This window comes from Sarcophilus harrisii, chromosome 5 (genome assembly GCF_902635505.1).
Source record: "Sarcophilus harrisii chromosome 5, mSarHar1.11, whole genome shotgun sequence".
NCBI lineage: Eukaryota > Metazoa > Chordata > Mammalia > Dasyuromorphia > Dasyuridae > Sarcophilus > Sarcophilus harrisii.
Window position 1 is genome coordinate 157,114,535 of NC_045430.1, and position 21,875 is coordinate 157,136,409.

Here is a 21,875-nt window from a genome sequence, read left to right on the forward strand (position 1 = left end):
ATTTCATTACCTTCACATGCCACAATTTGTTCAGCTATTCTCCAATTGATGGCAAGAATCAATTGCCAAAGAATTTTCCAATTCTTTGCTACTATAAAAAGAGCTGCTACAAATATTTTTTGCACATGTGGGTCTTTTTCCCTCCTTTACAATCTCATTGGGATACAGACCTAATAGTGACACTGCTGGATCAACGGTTATGCAGTTTTATAGCCCTTTGTGCATAGTTCCAGATTGCTCTCCAGAATCCATCAACAATGCATTAGTGTCCCAGTTTCCCCACATCCCCTCCAACTTTTTCATTATCTTTTCCTGTCATCAAGAAAATAAAATTTAATATATTACTTTCCCAACTTTATTTTCTTTAGGTTTTGTTTAATATGTGTTTAGCTTGTTCTTTGTGTAAGATTCTGTGCCACAAACTGGAAATACAGATATGAATGAAACATTCCCTGTCCTTAAGGAACTGATTGTTCATAACTTGTTTATTTAGAATCCCAAATGCATTTTCTCATAGAAAGAGTGATGATAGTTTCCAAATACAGAAAATTCATTAAACCTTTAAAGTAATTAAAATGCTTAATTCAACAGTATGCATGGGAGAGTATTCCAATGTGCTCAGGTTTGGAAAATTTCATCAGCATTCTTTCTATGGGAAAATGCATTTGGGAATCCTAAATAAACAAGTTACACACATGTAGTTCCTTGAGGGTAGGGTCCATGTTTGAATACCCAACATGTGGCCATAGAATCTGATATAGTATAAGCTCACTAACTTCATAGTCAATTTTTGAAATTTTCAGAAGACAATAAGCTTGTAGAAATATGAACAATATCTCCTTACACTTCCTTAGTGTCATGAGAGCTGACATCTTTGTTATCCCAACTCTATATTACTTGTTAGTAATAACCATATTAGAGAAATAAATACTACAGAATCAGTCTTGCAATTGGAGGAGACATGTGAAGACAAGTATCTCGAATTTATGCCTTAGCAGAAATCCCCTCTATATTATCAACAAGTGGTCATCCAGCTTTTTTTTTTTTCTTTTAATATTTCCAATGATGAGGAACCCACTCACCACCACCTAATAGAGCCCATTTCACTTTTGGATAGCTCTAAACTTTGGGAAGTTTTTTCTTACATTGATCTTTGACTTATACTGCTGTTTTTCTATCCACTGCCCCTTTTCCTATCTTTGAGGCCCAAATAGAATATATGAAACCACATTATATCCATATTCTAACTTTTCAAATACTTGAGGACAGGTTTCATGCTTTCCCCCCCCCCCCATCTTCTCCCTGCCTCAAATACTCAATTCTCCTAATTAAACTCTCCTAGTTTGTTTTCCTTTTTTTTTTTTTTTTTTAAATCATCTTATGACATGGTCTACCATTTTGGTTACCCCCTTCTAGAAAACTTTTAGGCTATAAATATTATTTATGAAATATGGCATGTAGTACTGAATACTATATTCCATATGTGATCACTATAGAGCAGAGTATAAATAGAGATTATAACCTCTCTCATTCTGAACATTATGGCTTTCTTAAGAGAAACTAAAAGACTACATCAGTATTTTTTTGGCAGCCATGGCATATAATTGATTCAAAATGATATTAAAGTCCACTAAAAACCCCTAGGTTTTTTTTCCCCCTATATACATGTAGTAGGAATAACTTGTACTATAAAATTTGCATTTAACTTCCAAAACCTTTAATTTACATTTTCCCATAACTTATTAAGAATTTCCAATTTTATTACTGTCAAAGTACTGAGTTCCCACAACTATTATTGACTGGTTTTGAATGTTTATTTCTAAGAAATGCTTGTTAAATATTTCCATTATTTTTAGTGAAAATAGCTGTAATGATCAGGGCTGCTGAGTAGTTAGAAGATTTTTTTATTCTTTGCAGCAAACCTATATGCAGGAGTCATGAGTCAAGTGAAAAGCCATGTATAACACTTTTATAGATTTCTCCTGCATGTGTATGCATGTATAAATTATCACTGAAAAGAAAATCATCATAATCTGTCTTTGGAGAAAGTTCTTTTTGTTGCCTGAAATGAGAAACACGCATACCTTTATTTGGAGCTTATAACATACATTATTCTTGTTAAAGGGTATGTTAAAGTATTCTAAAGCAATATCCTAGTCTACTTATTCATTTCTTTCAATGTATGTTTTGTTGCTATTTTCAATATAATTCCCAGTTTATAAAAATATGTAAAGGAATTTTATATTGTACTTTCTTTTTTTTCTTTTTTCTTTTTTTAATTACTAAAGCTTTTGTTTTTCAAAATATATAATTTTCAACATTCACCCTTGTGAAACCTTATATTCCAAAGTTTTTCCCTCCCTTCCCCTCTACCATCTCCCCTAGATGGCAAATAATCCATATATTATACTTTCTAAACCTGTGACAATCTGGCTTTTGATCTCATCCCTCACCTGATGCTGTTCTCTCTCTCCAGAGTTACCAATGACCTCTTGAATGCCAAAACTAATGATCTTTTCCCAGTTCTCATCCTCCTTGACATCTCTGTAAGTGACCCACCTTCTCTTTCTGACTATTCTTTACTCTCTGGGTGTTCATCAAAAAAGCTTTCTTGGTTCTCCTCCTATCTTTCTGATTGCTTTTTCACAGTTTCCTTTTCTGGGTCTTCATCCACTTAATAACTATAAATACTATTGAATGATCCTCTCCTTTCTCTAACCACTCCTCTGCTTGGTGACTTCATTAGTTTCAATAACTTAATTAACATTTCTATCTAGCCTAGACTTTCTCCTAAACTCTATTCTGAAAAAAGCAACTGCATATGGGATATTTCTTTCTTTTTTTTTTTTTTTAAATTTAATAGCCTTTTATTTACAGGATATATACATGGGTAACTTTACAGCATTAACAATTGCCAAACCTCTTGTTCCAATTTTTCACCTCTTACCCCCCCACCCCCTCCCCTAAATGGCAGGATGACCAGTAGATGTTAAATATATTAAAATATAACTTAGATACATAATAAGTATACATGACCAAAACATTATTTTGCTGTACAAAAAGAATCAGACTCTGAATTATTGTACAATTAGCTTGTGAAGGAAATCAAAAATGCAGGTGTGCATAAATATAGGGATTGGGAATTCAATGTAATGGTTTTTAGTCATCTCCCAGAGTTCTTTTTCTGGGTATAGCTGGTTCAGTTCATTACTGCTCCATTAGAAATGATTTGGTTGATCTTGTTGGCATATGGGATATTTCAAACTGATTGCTTCATAACTATCATGTACTCAATATGTTCAGAAGAGAGTTCATTTTATTTCCTTGAAAAATGATTCTTCTGAACTTTCCTATTCCTATGAAACACATCACCATCCTTTCAGTCACTCAGGTTTGCAATGTCAGTGTCATCTTCAACTTCTTACTCTCGTCCTACGTATTGTCACCAAATCTTTTCATTTCTATTTCTGCAATATTTCTCACATATTTTACCTTTTCTTGACACATATCACAGCAGCCACCATCCTGGGTCAGACTGACTTTTGCTCTGACCACTGCCATAGTCACCTATTTGTTCCTCCTGTCTCAAGTCTCTTCATATTCCATTCTATTCTCCAAAAGCCACAAAAGTGATTTTCCTTAAAGCATACCCAGATCTGATAGTGTTACCTCCTTACTAAAAATCCACTAGCCCACTCTTATTTCAACCTTTCCTCCCCTCCGTATACTGTATGATACCACCAATTATCCAAATTGCTATTTTAATGGTCCACTCTCACATTTATGCCTTTATACTGGCACATATCTGGAAGGCTCTCCCTCTACCCCTGTGAACCCTGATGCCCCTTCAAAAATCAACTCAAACATCACTGCTATCAGGGGCATTTCCTTATTTATCTTTTCTACCCTAACAAGCTTTTATTGCCTTCTTATCTAAGGTAAAGGGGTATCAGCTTCACGTCTAATATATATCTATATCTGTACATGTTAGAATTTGTTTCTTGAAAATACAACCTGTTTACTTTTGATGCAGTCATTTCATCTGAGAATCTCAGATTTTTATGTTTCTGAATGTACATTTAAAATTTACATGTTCAATTCTTGACTCTAACCTTAGGGGAAATATTTCCTCATACACATCTTGTTTTGTCCATCCCTTAGCAGTCCCTGCATCAGGCATTATCCTAATAATCTAAGTGCTTCATTAGTCAAAAGCTCCCAAACAGTACAGACATTTCTAAAAGATTCTTCTGTAGTTACCCAAATACTTATTAATCCACAGTATTAGAAAAAAGATATGAATGCATGATGTAGGTTTAGTGCCCTTTCTCAGCACACATTCAATGCTTTCTTTAAGGGGTCATGCTTATTCTGAACAGATAAAATGCTATATTCAGGCTTCTACCTCCTTTCCTAATAGATGAGATTTATGACCCTTTCGTTTTCTAATATTTGGCAAGTCTCTCCACTGCCAAGGAAGAGCAGAGTACTTAATCCATCAACAAGCAGAGTATTTGTCAATCTGTCATATTGACATCTTAAAAAGTAGCTAACAGAATAGTGAAATGAACATAAAGAAAGTTAGAAAATTGCCAGAAGCTCTGATCACTAAGGAGGATCAGTATGTCTACAAGGTTTTGGTGGACATTTAGAAGAACAACCAAATATTGCTCAAGTCACATACAAAGACTAGGTTTTTGCACAAACTTGAAATTTGTGGTGTTTAATATCAAAAACTAATACATGATACTGATTAGACCTAGGTGGCAAAGGACATGAAACACCCAAAATTACCCTTGAGAATAGGCTCTAGAACCTATCAATAATATTGTAGTCCACAGTATCTTATTTCAAAGAAAAAAGACATTTTCTCTAACTTTTCCTTTCTATTATTTTCTAGCAAGAACAAACGTAACCAAGGCCACTTCACAAAAACAAGATTGAGTTTTTTCATATAATTCTGAGAAATCCCAAGAGTTAATGTAAATTAAGAAATCTACACTAATGATTAAATATTCCTATCCCTATCTGCTGAGAAACAACTCAAAAATTTTAACACCAGCAGTTGCAAAAAAAAAAAAAATACTCTTTTAATTATGATAAGGGGGAAAGAGAGAATAAAGTGAGATACTGAGGGGAGAAAAGAAAAATCAGAAGTCACTTACCCTTAGTTCTTCCTTTGTGCTGAAGCCATCAAGAAGCTGTTGATAATGTCTGTCTGTCATCTGTCTTAATAGGGACAAGAGGCAGGCAACAAACTCCCCCTAATTAAAAAAAAAAAAAAAAAAAAGTCCCATTATAGGAAAGTTCCTCACTTAGGAGAACCTAGAATTAAGAAAATCTGAATTTAAGTCCTTCTGAAGATACTTCCCAATTGTGTGACCATGGGCAAGTCACTTAAGCTGACAGCCTCAGTTTCCCCAGCTACAAATGGAGATTATAATCAGACCTGCCTCTCAGGGCTGTAGTGAGGATAAAATGAGATGATATATGTAAAGCATTTTGTAAAACAGGCCAATAAACATAAAACTATTATCATTTTTATTATGATAAATATCATTTTATCAGATTTTATTATGACCATCATCAAAGTAGTCTATATTATCCTTAAATGTACATTGGAAAACTTGAAAACACAAAGCATCATGGCATGTAATAAAATTTGAAGTGATATTGTAGGCCTTAGGTCTAGTTAATTTAAATTTTAAGTTTTCTTAACTACAGGTCTGTAAATCCTTTAAAAAATGTTTTATAACTGTATTTAAAAATAACTTATTTCCTTTGTAAATCTATGTATCTTATTGTATGCATTTAAAAAGATTATTCTAAGTAGGGGTTCATATGCTTCAACAGAACACACTGGTATCATCAAAAAATGATGATTTTTCACTAAATGAAGATTTCCACCTTTCTCATTAAGTATGAAGGGGGGTTTTGCTTGTTTGTTTTTTTTGCAAGGCAATTGGGGTTAAGTGACTTTTCCACACAGCTAGTAAGTGTTGAGTGTCTGAGGCCAGATCTGTACTCTATCCACTGTGCCATCTAGTTGTCCTTAAGTGTTTTTTAAGTATTAGTGATTTTTTTATGAGAGTTCTTCCAAAAAAGATTATCAACATCACTGCTTATTTGAATAGAAGACACAGTATAATCAAACAATTTAATAGCTTCAATTAATTATAATTCTCTTTCTTCACTGTATCTATGATCAAAACAATGTGAATATCCTTTCATAAAAAGAGATCATCACTCATACACAACTTTTTATCTTACTTACCTTTTGTGTCTTCCCATAGATGCTTTGACAGGGGATCAATTCAACAAAAAGGAGACCTTTGTTTCAGGTCAATTTATATTATAATTTATAATATATTATACGTGTACCTGTGTAATATCTGGTATCAGCAGTGGTTATACTATGCCATCATACAATGGTGGCCATAAGGGCTGTTGTGCCACAGTTCCCTTTTAATGTTCTGACCCAGTTTCCCTAATTGTCATACTTAGTTACTCTGCCTCATTCCTTCTTAATGTTTGATAGGATAAAGGTCTCATATATTAGCCCTCAGGCTATAACCATTCCTTCTTAATGTTTGATAGGATAAAGGTCTCATATATTAGCCCTCAGGCTATAACCATTCCTTCTTAATGTTTGATAGGATAAAAGTCTTATATCTTAGCCCTCAGGCTATAATCATTCCTTCTAAATGTTTGATGCAATAAAGGTCTTTATCCATTTTAGACATCATTAGACTATCAGAAGCCTCTCTGGTACCTCATTATGTCATCCTCATCCTAGGTGCCTCCCCCATTAAGTCATCCCCATCCAGTTACCTCCCCCATTATGTCATCGGTCTTGTTACCCTATAAAAGAATCTTGTACCTGACATTTACTGCTGGATTCTTGGAGACAATAGTCTCATTTAGCCCTGGGACCAAACCATGGATCCATTTGTGTTGTCCAAACTAGCTCCCTGGAGGCCTCAGGATCAGCCAGAGTCAGGATAAGTAAAAGTCCTTGATCTTTAGGGGGAGGAGTGAAAGAAGCAGGCAAATTGCCAGGAGTTTTGCCAAAGATCTCTTCTGGCTTCTGGAGTCCAGAATCTCCACTTTTTTCCTCCAGGTCCTGCCTCTCATCCCACCCCCCACCCTCTAATCCTTGCCCATGATTATCAACATCAAACATTGAGCCAGTACTAATGGTGAGAAGAGCCATTTTTCCAACATGCTAATAGTTATTGTCTCATGTCAAATAGGTAATTAGCTTTAAATGCTTGGTTGTCCATTCAAGCACACCTTTTTATAGTTTCAGCCCTTTACACATTTGGTCCCAGTAAATCTCTCCCTTTTAAATAAAATATTAAAATGTTCTCTATTTTCTATCCTGCCTTCCGGCATTACATTTTGGAGGCTTCCCACCGAGATACTAGAAAATGAGCAGGATTAGAGAATAGAGACCTTTGGATTTCCACCTTGGGCCTCAGAGCGGCTGGGGATCTAGATTCTTTGCTTGAAGAGGCCGGCTCTCTGGATTTTTTTTTCCAAAACCTCCAGGAAAGAGAAGTTTTCAGCCACAACTGTGCCTGAAATCTGTCAGTGGACACTCCATTTGGCCATGAGAGGATCTGGTCTGAAATCCCTGCAGGGTAAGTTTTCTGTCTGGTCTGATTGCTAGCAAATCTGGCCCCCCCAAAAAAGTTGGGCTGATGAGCCATACACCTCTGGTAAATACCAGCAGGACGCTACATGGCATTATCTGGTTCTGAAGTACCCTTAGGGTACCTGAGTGCCTTTTGGCATTATCTGGTTCTGAAGTACCTTTAGGGTACCTGAGTACCTTTTGGTACTATATGGTTCTGAGTGTGTGTTAAATGTTTTGACTGCACAGTCTATATCTGTTCTGTGTGATTTGTCTGTCTGTTTTATTAATTTAAGAGTTCTGTTAAGTTTAAGAACAATGATCAAGAAATTGGGAATTGGTTATTTCAATGTTGCAACTGTACTTAGTATACTTACTTCTGAACTCCAACTGGAGAAAACATTTGATTAGGAATTTTAGGATGATTCTAAATTTGTGGGAAATAATTTTACTATTGCGTTTGCATGCAGATTTGTTCTGAATATTCTTTTGGGCAGTTTTAAAATTGTGGGAAATGATCTTTAAGTATTTCTTTAAGTATAAGATCTTAAAAGAACAATAGCTTTTTGAAGTGAAGTTCTGTTAACTTGCCTAAAAGGGGTCACATGCCTCTAATTAGGTAAAGAAGGGTCTGACTTTTCTAAAGACTCCCAACTCTGGCTCAAGTTGGAGCTTAGAAGAAGTCCATTGGGAATAATGGTCACGTGGGGCCAGAGGAAGAGAAAGAAAAATTATGTTGTTTTATTATTTGAAATATGATAGGAAAAGCAGTTTTATATTATTGGGAATTTAAAGCTGTATTTAGTTTGGTTACCTATATGATAACATTGTAAGTTATTCTTTAAATCCAGCTTTGCTAGACATATGGGTTTTATGGAATCTTCCCCCTCCTACCCACTGCTTTCTGCTACTTTAAAAGTTGGGTGGGGTAGGGATGTCTTAAACTCATCTCCCTCCCCCCCCTCTGCTCTCTGCTACTTCAGCTATGGAGCATCTAGTTAGCCTGGAGTGCAATTTAGTTCCTTTCCTTTCCCCCTAACTTTGAGGTGAAGTGGGGGGGAAGGGCAGCCACGTGGAAACCTCTTGTCCCTCCCCTCCCTCTAAATTGTGTTCCAGCCAGTTTTTTAAATCAAGTTGTAGCCAACTGGTTCTTGGCTAAAAGGAGCAAACTGATTTGTATAAATATAAGGTTATGGTAAATATCTGTTTAGGATTTATCTGAAACTGGTTAATGGGATTTGTTATTGGAGGTAAAATTTCTTGGGGTTGTAATTAATATTTGGGAGTTTTAAAGCTCCATTGGGACAATTATTTGGAGTAAATTGGGTTAAAGTGGCTAATTTATCCTGTATGAGCTTAGGGATCAGTTTTGATTGCTTATGTTATGTTATAGTTATGTTCCTGCATTTTTTTCCTCCTGTAACTCATTTCTATAATCAGAGTAATGGTTAATAAGAAATTGTTAATGCAATTCAATTATGTCATACCTTGCTGTTCCAATCTAGTTATCTGTAATCATTATATCCTAAATACTTGAGCAAATAAGTATTTAGTCTGGTCATCTATCAATTACTAGATACTGTGTCTGGATATTCAAGTTTTTTAAGGTTTCTAACTAATGAGAGCCCACATCTTGTAGCAGTCCTTTTGGACCAGTCTTTCTATCTCACACTGTTGTAACCTTTCTTTGTTAGATTTGTGGTTTTTTCTGTCAATAAAAAATTATAATTAAAAAAAAAAAAGATTTGTGGGGTTTTTTGTTTGTTTCTAGATTTGGTCAAATTACAGATATATTGACTTGCTTCTGGGACCTAGATCAGCTTTGATTGTCCGCACCCTAAACCACAACCATCCCTTCCTTCCCTGGACTGAGCATCTCTACCCATCTTCAGCAGGAAGTAGTTTTTAAAAAGACTATCACCCCTGCTCCTGATGTAATTTGGACTGATATGGAGGAGTGGGAAAGTGGTTGAATTGTTGCTAAAATTTTAACTGTATTACTGTGTTTAAGACTTGGGATGGAAATTGTTAAACTTGTGTAACTTGCTGTTATGTTAGAGGAATTTTTAGTCTGTTACATATATGTGTATGTATAGGAATTTTGATTCACTCTTGGGATTTATATGTGGTATGGTTATTTGCTAATTCCTTTCCATGAGAAAAAAAGGGGGGGAGACAGGAAATTGGGAAAACTGGTATATCAGGCACTTCTGTCCTCTTCGTTTTTACTCCTTGCTTAAATTACTGGTTTGCTGGTTATGCTTTAACTTTGAAATCCCTTATTCTGTTGGAACTGCCCTGGCAGATTCAGTTTTTGGGATTGTTTTTTAGAAACATCCAGAAATCAGACACCAGTTTTTGTACTGGCAGTCTGTCTGATCTATTTATCCACTCCTGTAACCTCAGTTCCTTAATTAGTATTTCAGCATACTTAAAAGGACTTTGCAGTTTAGTGTTAGGCCTCTAAAAGTTTGGGGTTGCCTTGGTCTAACTGTGCACACACTGCTCAGAAATCTGGATCCTAGTAGCAGCTCCTGTTCTATTGAGAGGGGGCAGGTGGAGCTACTCCTGGCACCACTTTTCACCCCTCTTAGGATGGGCAGCAGGACTGTCTTGAGCACTGCTACTCCCTATTTATATAGGAGTTAAGCAGAGGATGAGTTAAGTGCACAAATGACCACAGACCTAACTCACAGTGAACTGTCCATCTCAAACTGGATTCCCTGGCTGAGATGCTCCCCAACTTCAGAGTACCTGACATGATTACCACCTTTGTGTATTGCTGATTAACCCTGGGGTTATTAGGGAGATTGTCCTTGCCATAAGTCCTTGCATTGGTCTAGCTTTATTTTGATTTTTACTGGGTTTATTTACTTCACATAAGGTTGATCAATTATGGTGTTGAGACCTTCTAGAGGAAGGTAATTCAATGATTTGAATTGTCAATAGAGAGTGTGGAATGTTGTGCCACAGTTCCCTCTTAATGTCCTTACCCAGGTTCCCTAATTGTCCTACTCAGTTACTCGGCCTCAGGTTACAATCATTCTCTCTTAATGTTTGATAGGATATAGGTCTTATATCTTAGCCCTCAGGATATAATCATTCCCTCTTAATGTTTGATGGGATACCCTGTAAAAGAATCTTGTATCCAACATTCACTGCTGGATTCTCATTGAGCCTGGGACCAAACCATGAATCAATTTGGTCCCAGTAAATCTCTGCCTTTTAAATAAAATAAATAAAATATTCTCTAATCTCTATCCTGCCTCAGTTTCTCTGGCATTATAGGGCTATGATGCCAGAAGGATTTGAACTTTTTTGTCCCTATACTAAATGTCCCCAAAATCTTTTGCCTTTTGAATTCTTGCATGAGCTTGCATGGTCTGCATCCACTGTGCTCTAACATAGCTGTCATTTCCTGATAATCTTAGTGTGCTTGTCTCCAGCTGTACCAGGCTTGCTTTTCAGATTTGTTATATGCTAAGAAGCTAGATAATCAAGCTTATAACCGAATCTAAAAAAAATTAATAAGGCCAGATAAGGTCCTGAAGGGCTTTCCTATGAATTAAAAATAAACTAAAAAACATCACAGTGTTTTCCCAAGTTCTCAGAAGCCTTTTTTTTTTTTTTTTAAATTTCTTATTCTCTAACTCCTCACTCCTCCATTCCCCAGTAGAATAAAAGTTCTTTGTGGTCAGAAATTGTTTTACTTTTGTTTTTTAACATGTTATCTTATATCTCATAATTGCTTTAAAATGTTTCTGTTGAATTCTTGGTTCTGGTTGTGTTTGGAGAGTTGAGAGTAGGTAAATTCTAAATAATTTAATACATTTCTTTTCTCAAAAAAAAAAAGTGGATCCATCACTTTCTAAATATACTTATCTTGAAGAATAATGGTATCTAAAACTCAAATTAGCTTTCTCCTTTCCCTGCCTTTCCCCATCCCTCATGGCCGCAATTGCATTCTGTAACAAATACCACACCAAGAATAATGTGGTGAGATAGTAACATTCATTATCAAAGGACTGTTTTATTGATCTGATATGGGCCAAGTAGGGCTATTCCTTGAAGACCATCTAGATATTACAGGGGTCCTCAAACTATGGCCCCGTGGGCCAGATGCAGCAGCTGAGGATGTTTATCCCCCTCACCCAGGGCTATGAAGTTTCTTTATTTAAAGGCCCACAAAACAAAGTTTTTGTTTTTACTATAGTCCAGCCCTTCGACAGTCTGAGGGACAGTGAACTGGCCCCCTATTTAAAAAGTTTGAGGACTCTAGATTCTAGAAACTTCAGCCATTAGTAAACAGAATAGCTTGACTTCTCAATAAAATCAAGAATCTATTTTTACAAATATTCTTTAATACAATTTTATTTCTAAGTATAATTCAAGATCTTAGCTATGGTATATTAAATTTTAGAAGGCTTAAGGTTCAGTTACTTTAGTGATCAGATCTTCCTATGTAAAATTGAGAAAAATGATTATCAGTAAAAAATGATTTGAGGAGATCCAGAGTTCCTACTTTTTCTAAAGTTCTCATCCCTACTAGGACAAGATCTATGATAACAGAAGATTAATATTGTCTTCAACCTAGGTATTACTATCCTATCCAATTTTACAATCTAATCTAAAGGTCCAGTCTTCTGTTCAGATTTACATAGGAAATAAAGACTTTATGACCAGATTTCCCCCAGAGGCTGGGAGTGATTTGGAAGTAAATGACAAGATTAAAGTTAAATTGTTCCAGCTCCTCACTAGGATAGATTTTGTAGTAATCATTCCCTCTCATTAATTGTTAAACAATCAGAGTTGATTCCCAGCCTCAGGAAGACCTACTCTTTCAAGAACATATAAACTGTGAGCTCACCACCATGATTGCTCCTCAACATTCCAAAGTGTCATGACCCATTCTAATGTTAAAACACTAGCATTATTAATAAAATCATTACGTACATCTCTTGAACTTTTTAAATGACACAAAATCATGCCAGTTTTGACCACAAAGGGCTCTGCTAAATTCTACAACTTTGGGACTTAAAGAAAGGGCAATTTTTTCCCCATGAAATCATTTGCCCAACAAAGCTCAGTAAAGCACCTAGTATGATGAACTCCAGGACATGTTAAAAGACATCATTTTATTGATTTCAAATATATGTCAACTACTCTAATGTTTTCTTTTAAAGGTTTTCCATAACATTAACATGACAAAATTTGATGATTATCTTAATTTAGAGCAACAGGTTATTATCAATCAGCTAGAGGAAAGAAGGCCATTGCCTATGAATCACTGAAATAGATAAGACAAAAAAAAAAAAATGGACCACCTTAACTTTCCTGTTCAAACTTTCTACATTTTCTAGGGTGCTCATTCTATCTTCTATCAAAAATCACATTTATGTTTTGTGTAAGTACAGATGCAGGGAAAAAATTCCAGTTAAGTTGCAATTATGTAAATCTAGAATCAGTTTACACTGATGGTTTTTTTCTGATGCACTTCCATTGTTTTAAATGTTATTGCTCTAATTAGGAGAGGATAAATGATTAGTTGAACAAGAAGATTGCACTGAAAACATATATTTTAAATTTTAAATGTACTAGAAAACACAGATTACAGTAATTTTACAAACAAATAGGTCTATTGATCTCTAAATTTCTTTACTCATTTTTATGCTTTTTTAAAAAAATATGGACATTGTGATTGATTATAATACAAGCATAAGAAAAGTTAATCAAGTGACAGTTATAACAATGACAATTCAAAGTGTTTATTGTTAAGAATTAGTAGAAGGATTAAGATGTCTACCAAAAAAAAAGCAGAAAATGATAAAGGACAAAAAATTTTTAAGGTACTTTAATGAGAGAAAGATCATATCTGGTTCAGATGAGACTTTATTAGAGAGGAAAAATTTTAGATTTTTAAAGGACAGATAGCTGGAGAAGAAGGGAGTGCAGTCCTAGAATAAAGAATTGTATAATCATAAGAGGAGTGAGTATAAAGGAAATCATCAGTTTTGTTTAGGGAACACTTTGAAAAGTAGGCCAATCTGATCAGAGCTTGGACAATTAACTGTTGGGGGATATTAAGAGATGACTCTAGAAATGAAAGTTAAGGCCACATTGTGGAAAACAGTGAATGCAGAATAAGGAATGAGATCACAAAGTTTTTGAGGGTGTTGTGTATTACGGATACTATGATTAGAATTATGCTCCAGAATTATGACATTAGTTGTCTACAGAAGAAAGAAAACAAATATGGTAGGAAGCCAGAAAATTACTACTTAAAAGTAAATGAAAATAGATAAAAGGGAAGAAAATGGAAAAACAAAAACACTGTAAATGTAGAATTATACTTGATAACTAGAAATTGGGGATGAAGGAGAAATTAAGAGTTAAAGATGAGTCTCCAATTGTGAGTATAAGTAACTGGGAAAAAGGTAGTATATTCATATTGATAAATGAATTCTAATATAATTATGCCAATCTCACTCCCAATACCATTATTAATTAATTTTATTTAGGAACTCGAAACTGTCAAGATTGTGTGATGAGCAATAATAGGAAGAGTACTGGAATTGACATCAAAGGACTGGTTCAATTCTGATATCATCAGGATGTTAAACACATCATGATTTTTAGATAAGTATATTTCTAATCATGAAATATTATGAACATTCTTTTTCTCAAGCTAGATAGTGATTGGTATTGATAGGCACATTCAAGCTTGAGCTCAGAAGAACTAGTTTAAAATCAGCTCAAAACCATTAAATTCCATTAAGTCCATTTTTTAAAAAAATTACAGTACAAGGCTTCTGATTTGCCAAGCTTATTAACGAATTTATCAAAAGGGCTTTTGAGAAGTGGCAACATGTGAATCTTCAAGTGTATTAGTATCTTTAGGGTCTTCAATGTAATGGGGGAGGGGGAAGAAAAATCTCCATCTGTATTTCATTCCCCATCATCAAAATCCGTGAGAGTCATGAGCTGGGAACTTTGAATGATTTTAGGCAAATTCCTCAATTTCTCTGGAACTGATTTCCTCACCAAATGGTGCAAGAGTTCAGGGAGAGATAAGTTAAAGGAGCATTGAACTAAATGATCTCAAAGGTCCCTTCCAGCTCCAAATCTTATACTGTGACCAAACCTTGCCTGACTCTATCCAGAATCCAATGCTAATGATAACTTTTATTTTAAAAAAAGCTATCACCTTTCTTTTCAATCTTTATTTTAATAAAGAAGAGCAGTAAAATCTTTATACTACTAGATTTCTTAGTTTCACAAGACTACAGAAATATATTAAAGAGGAATCCAAAGCTCCCATAACTTATAAAATACACAATAGACAAAAATAGTATTCTCTAGCATAAAAATTACTATTTTTGAGTATACATGCTCTTTAACATACAAGGTAGCTAAAATAATTAAAAAGAAACACAAACTGAAATTTACTATGCATCTCATCTTTTTTTTTAATAGATTCAATATGAAAATATTTTGTAAAAAAAAAAATTGTTACTATCACTAAGGGTACCATTAGAGAAACAATCTATTAGAGAAATGGGAGGAGGGGCTTTTTGTGTGTTTTTTGGTCCCAATATGGGAACTGAGTGTGTAAAATACCACCATCAATTAAGACTGGCACCTGTCTGTAATTTAAAGAGTCTCAGAAAATTTTCTGTGGGTTTCAAATGGGGTTTACTGACTTGCTCACAATTGCATTGATTTTATGTGACAGAAACAGATTTTGACCTCAGGTCTTTCTCGCTCCCAGCTCAGGCTGCTATCTACTGTGCAATATTAACTTTCAAATAGTGTCTGTCTAACTGTTTGTCTGTCTCTCCCTCTCTCTCTCTGTCTCTATATGCATAATATTTTTTCAAAAAACCAATTTTAACTTTAAAAACCAGATTTCTTATGTGATATACTGTTGGGGTCCATAAGCCCACACTGCAAGAAATATTGCAAGACAAATGAATACAAAGCATCTATTCTAGACATAGCTTGTGCAGAGATGTCAGTTGTAAAAGAAAAGACTTGAGAGAAAAGCATTGGTAAATGCTAAGAAACTCTAGAATCCAATTTCTTGAGGGTGTGAAGCAAATAGCTATTTCTACTTCTTTATAAAAGTCTTCATCCATGTAAAATTACAATACTGAAAGGAACCAATTACAGAGGCACTTAATCCAGTTGGAGAGATCATTTTAAAGTTTAAAGAACAGTTGGTAGAATAAAGAAAAGTACAATTCTTTAAAACTGAAAAATAAGGCTACTATTACCTAGAATTAGGTATATAGTAAAAGCCTGTTATACTAGTCTTTGGATATAACTCCCACATTACAGATTTTTCTGAGTTATATGTTGATGTAACTATATGTCACGAAATTCTTTCAGAACATAATTTGATTTGTAATAAAAGTGAAAGAAGCAATGCAACATAATGAAGTTTCAGAGGCCCCATGTTTGAATCATCGCTCTGACTCTTATGGGCAGTATGATCATAGCTAAAGGTTTAACTCTTGTGAGCCTCATCTTCCTTACACTCTGTGATGTGATTGCTTATAGGAAGGAAACACTTTATTTTCCTCCAATTCATCTTTCCTATCTTATAATTTAGCTGAACAACACAAATCAGTAGGTTCCACATCAATAGCTTCCATATTTTCCTTCTCATAAAACATGACCATAGGACATGGTACCAAAAATACTTTACAATGCAATTGTGAGGCAAATTATTTGTAAATCTTGAAGTACAATTTAAATATTATTATTATTATTATTCTAGTTTAGGATAAGAAATAATTTATGTGCAGTTGAAAAAGTGCAGATCAAAATTAATTTCACATTGTCCCTCCAGGGTAGCTAAATAAAGCTTTTGGGTAATTTGAATAGATCTGGTATTAGTGGCTGGAGAGGTGATGGGAATTTAAAGGAATTTACTTTTTCCAATCCAAATATCAAGCAGGGTAGAAATAAAGTGGTCCAAAAAGAATGAATTGATTTGCCTGGCTGTTGCTCTGCTAGCTCCAAGTGGTTGTAGATCTGACTCACAAAAGAACTTAAATAGCCTTGAGGTAACCAGTTAGTTTTCTTACAGAAAAGAAGTCACATAGTAGCTCCAATTAAATTAAAAAGACTGTAGATTACAGTAGCAGCTCTCTGGAGCTTCTCACAACAGAAAGCTGCTCAGCAATTTGACAAAGTAGCTGAAGTTTTTCCAGCTGGGACTCAATTAAGAGATCATGAGATACTTGGACTACAAATATTCCCTCTCTAATAGATGGTACTGGAAATCTGTGAAAAAGTATTCTTGTATATAGAAGAGTATTTTTTCTTTGTTTTTTATTATGATATTCTGTATTAAGGATTTTTGTATTCAGGGAATGTGATTCCTGATTTGATCTGGAAAAAGAGAATTGGGTTGGTTTGAACAGATATAGAACATATTTAATATTGGATGTGCTTACAAATAACATTTGAAAAAGATTTGTTTCAAATTGGCCACAGTATTCAAGTTATTATACTGAAATGAGTCTGGGCTATGAAAGAAAACTATATGTCTGGATGTGTATGTGTGTGTATGTGTGTTCACATGTGTGAACATTATTAGTATTATAAAGTAAAGTTATGATGTTATTGCAGTATTTTTTAAATTAACAAATCTTTTTCTTTATGAAAAAATAAAATAAAACTGACATAGGCCAAGCCTAAGAGAAGTTATTCTGAATGAAAAGGATCTATTTCTCACTGTAAAGTAATAAACAGAGGTAAAAGTCAAAGAAGATATGCAACCAAGGATGCATTAAAACAAAACAAAACAGATCTGCACTTTTTAGCAAAAATCGTTTTGTACATCTTAAGTGAGTTTTCCCTTCAGAAAGATAGCTCAGTATGTTTTCTAGTGAAGTGTGTTTCACAGTCCTGCTAAAGAGGACCTTCTTTTTCTTTTTTGTATTCCATCCTCAGTCTTTCTTTTTAGGCACATCACATTTTACAAGGCTTTTGATTTACACTATCCATCACCCTGTTAGAGCTCAAAGCTCATTTTTGTAACATTAAGATTTGGTAGAAGCATGCAAGACAATCCCATTTTATAGGCTGGAAAATGGAAGGAAGTTAAGAGGCCTAGATCAGGTCCCAGGTTACTAGGTGGGGTTGGAGAGAGAATCTGAAGCACTGATAAAATTATTCCCTGAGGCAAGCAGGGAAGGACATTGAAAGTTATAGTCTCACCCTCTGTGGAGGTCTTGGATGGCCCTACCTTGTTGCATGCAGTTAGAAATTCAAATTATGTCAAAAACCCAATCTTTAATTTCCCCTATAAATCAGTCCATGGCTCACACCATCTTTGTCAAACTCCTTTTGGGTTAAGCCCTCCACAGCTTTTGCCTCATGGTGTTTTTCCTTACCCCTCCCCAATGCTTCCGGGTGTCTTCCTCTCACCCTCTCCACCATACTAAACAGTTAATGGCATATTCCCACCTCATAGTGTATTCCCTTTCTCCTGATTAACTGTAAATTCTACTAGGGAATTTGTGCTTTCCATTGTTAATAGTTAAAATCCCGTTTCCTTGCTGAATATATATATATATATATATATATATATATATATATATATATATATATATACTCTCCCAAATCTATTTCATATTTACCACTCTTGATGCCTTTTGTACCCTTCATTTTGTCTGTAACCATTTCTAAATAAACCTACCTTTTGCCAAAGAGACTGGCCATTGTGAATTCTTCACACGACCACTAATACTTGGTGCCTATATTACTTTCATCATCTGGTGCTAAATCTCAAACACATAAGCTTGTCCACAATCAGCTAGAAAATCAAGGAATTTTCTAGGTGCAGGGATTTGGATCCATATCCTCAGATTCTGTGGTATAAGATTCTTTCCACTGCCTTCCTCCAAAACATTTAGATATAAATTAAATTTTTTTTAATGACAGAATTAAGTTGACATATATGAGTTTCTCTTTTCTAGTCAAGAGTTTTTTTTGGCTTATTTCAAACGTGGAATTTTATGACATAAAAAAAAAATCTTGTCTTGTGTTACATTTGATTTTTAGGATTAAGAGAAATGCTTATTGCTAGGAAGTCAATACACTCTTACTATAAAAAGTCATAATGATCCCATCCCTAATGGCACCAACCAATACCAAAGGGAAATTATCTTTCTTTCTAAGCTGGTTTTGGTTTTTGTTTGTTTGTAAAAAAAACAATGATGTCTTCCGTTTCAAATTCACAGAAATGATCTTTTCTTCTCTTCTCCGCAATTACAAAGGTGGGAAAGCTAGGCTTGATACTGCTTAATTGTATCATTCTGCCCACTCAGGTAAAGCTGAACTCTGAGAAAGTAGGTAGGTGATCTGATGTGCTAACAATAGTTCATTTCTTGAGCAAACTTCTTAGATCCAATGTGATTTACAGGCAAAGCAAAATCTTATATTCCAGTAAGAAAATAATGTTATTTTCATATAGTACCAAAGGAAGCATATTTCAGAGGATCTTAGGAGATACAATTGGAAGGAAACTTAAAGATTATCTTGTCTGAACTCTGCTTTTCACAGATAAGGAAAGTGAAGCTCAGAGAGCTTAAAAGACTTATCTCTAGTTAACAAAAATTCTTAAGAAGTGCTTGGCACACTATTAAGAGCAGACACGCTTACAAATAACATTTTTTAAATAACAAATTTATCAGTGTATGCAAATTAGCTTTTTTCCTACTATCTATTGTAGCAATAGACCAAACTCTGTCAAGTGAAGGTAAGTTTTAAATAGAAAAAAAATATCAACATCGATTTCTAAATTATATTTTTGAGTTGGTTATGTATGCCATAGATTTCTATGCAATATAGAGTTTTGGAGAAAGGTCTCCCCAGTACATTGGATAGATTTCCATCACTCCCCACCCTCCCCCAGGAGATTTTGAAGAGGCCCAAAATGTCAAAGAGCCTACAGGGGTTGCAGTTTATATATCACTGAAGAGAGTACCCATTTGAGAAGATCACAAGTCTAGCAAAATATTCTATGTGTATTTTTTTGGCTTTGGAGAATTTTCAGGCTGAAAGTTTTCCCTAACAGCAAAGCAAAGCATCCAACTCCTTGTTTTTTGGATGTGAAAACAGAACCAGAAAAGCTAATGGACTTTATCAAAGTAGCACAGCTAATCAGAATGGCATAGCTCCCTAAGGCAGAACTTCCAATCCCATGCTCTTTTTATTTCTCTGTAATATTTTTTATTCATTGTGACTTCAAAAAAATTTATCACTGTGGCTGTGGGTCTATAAGTCAAGTACATTTAATATAAGCAAAATTTGGATTTTAAAATGTTAAATAATTGTTGAACTGCCTTTTAGAAAATTCATTCCAGGTTTGCTAAATCTACTAAAAAAACTCATAGAAATGCTCTATAAGACAGCAATACTCATTTTAAAGGAAAACAACTCACTCATGATATATATCTCCTCCTACCCAGTTTTGACCTACCTTTAGAATGACCAAAGTGCTAAGAAGTAGAAACTGTTCCCTTCCCAGTGTTCCTGGATTTTTTTTAATGATCTTACCGTCACATCTTGAAACTGAAGTCTCATTGCCGAGCCGGATGGCTGAGGGCGACTAGTGATTTCTAATATGGTTCTCAGAAGGATATCCAGCAAGCTAGTCACAATCACATCTATTTCTTCCAGAACAGATTTTTCCTAAGGAGAAAAAAAATGTAAATCTATACAAAGGTATAGACTGTATTTTTTAATAGCTTTTTATTTACAAATATATGCATGGGTAATTTTTCAGCATTGACAGATGGAAATCCTTTTGTTCCAACTTTTTCCCTCCTTCCACCCACCCCTTCTCCCAGATGGCAGGTTGACCAACACATGTTAAATATGTTAAAGTATAAGTTAAATACAATATATGTATATATGTCCAAACAGTTATTTTGCTGTATAAAAAGAATCGGACTTTGAAATAGTGTACAATTAGCCTGTGAAGGGAATCAAAAATGCAGGTAGGCAAAAATAGAGGGATTGGGAATTCAATGTAATGGTTCTTAGTCATCTCCCAGAGTTCTTTCACTGGGTGTGGCTGGTTCAGTTCATTACTGCTTTATTGGAACTGATTTGGTTCATTTCATTGTTGAAGTGGGCCAGAATTGATCATTATATAGTATTGTTATTGAAGTAAATAATGATCTTCTAGTCCTGCTCATTTCACTCAGTATATATACTGTATTTTTAATGAACATGACATTTTTAAATGATAATGGAAAAAACAAATTATCCAAATTTTAGAATGAGCATTATCAAATTTAAGAGCTGGACAGAACCTTGGAAATTATCTAGCTCAATTCCTTTACTTTATAGATAGTGATATTATAGAGGGCCAGAAAGGTTAAGTCATCTCCTAAGGCTATACAATCAGTTAGCAAGTCAACTAAAATTACATCATTAATATTCTTCACATCTTTGCTTTTTTGTTCTCTCTCCCAGGAATCTGTTATAGGAAACCAGAAAGAACAATTAACTAGTTCTTTAAAATTATCAACAAAATCCCAGTAAGTAAAAGTTGGGATACATAGGTAACAATGCCCTCTGAAAGAAGCCTGACATCTTTCTCTCAGGCCAAACATGCCAGTGCTGTGCAAGCTGATCTCACTGAGCTCGGGCTCAGTGTCTGAAATCACTGAAACACAGAGTCTGAAATCACCAGACCCGGGCAGATACACTATGCCCACAGCTATACAATGATTCCATGTTGCTGGTAATTAGAACTCAAAAGAGCTGCACAAGGCAAGATTCTGAGGATGGATAGTTAACCACTAGAAGAAACCTTGTTTGCAGTTCTGCCTTATGGAAAATAAATATTGAAGGAGTGTTGGGCAGAGATTCATAAAACATTTTCTTATTTTTATCTATGTGTATGCATGCAAAAGGGAGTAGGGGTAGAGTAGGAAGTGGGAGTCTACACTTGTTATCTCAACTATATGAAGAGCTCCTACTATGGAAGCTTCCTCTACTAATCAATACAGATAAATAAACTTCACATTGGTTTACGGAATTACAGATATGGGGCTGAAATGGAATTAGAGGCATATGAGTCCAATTACTTCTTCCTATTCAAATAAGGAAACTGAGGCCCCAAAATGAATTGCCTAAGTGCCTGAATCTACATCCTTTCTGATTTCTGATTTCATGTCTGGCATTCTCTCTGCAATGAGTTGACAGGGTGAATGAT

The 21,875-nt window shown here is 34.7% G+C and overlaps 1 protein-coding gene across 7 annotated transcripts in view; it reads right to left on the minus strand.

The window, feature by feature from the left end:
- Nucleotides 1–21,875, minus strand: part of DOCK4 (dedicator of cytokinesis 4) — a 500,144-nt gene that overhangs the window by 107,566 nt on the left and 370,703 nt on the right. For all 7 annotated transcript variants that reach the window (XM_031938825.1, XM_031938828.1, XM_031938827.1 and 4 more), the window contains exons 25-26: nt 20,207–20,341; nt 5,166–5,264 (exon numbers count right to left, since the gene is read on the minus strand). In XM_031938825.1, the coding sequence (XP_031794685.1) occupies nt 5,166–5,264; nt 20,207–20,341 (234 nt within the window). The remainder of the gene's footprint in view (nt 1–5,165; nt 5,265–20,206; nt 20,342–21,875) is intronic.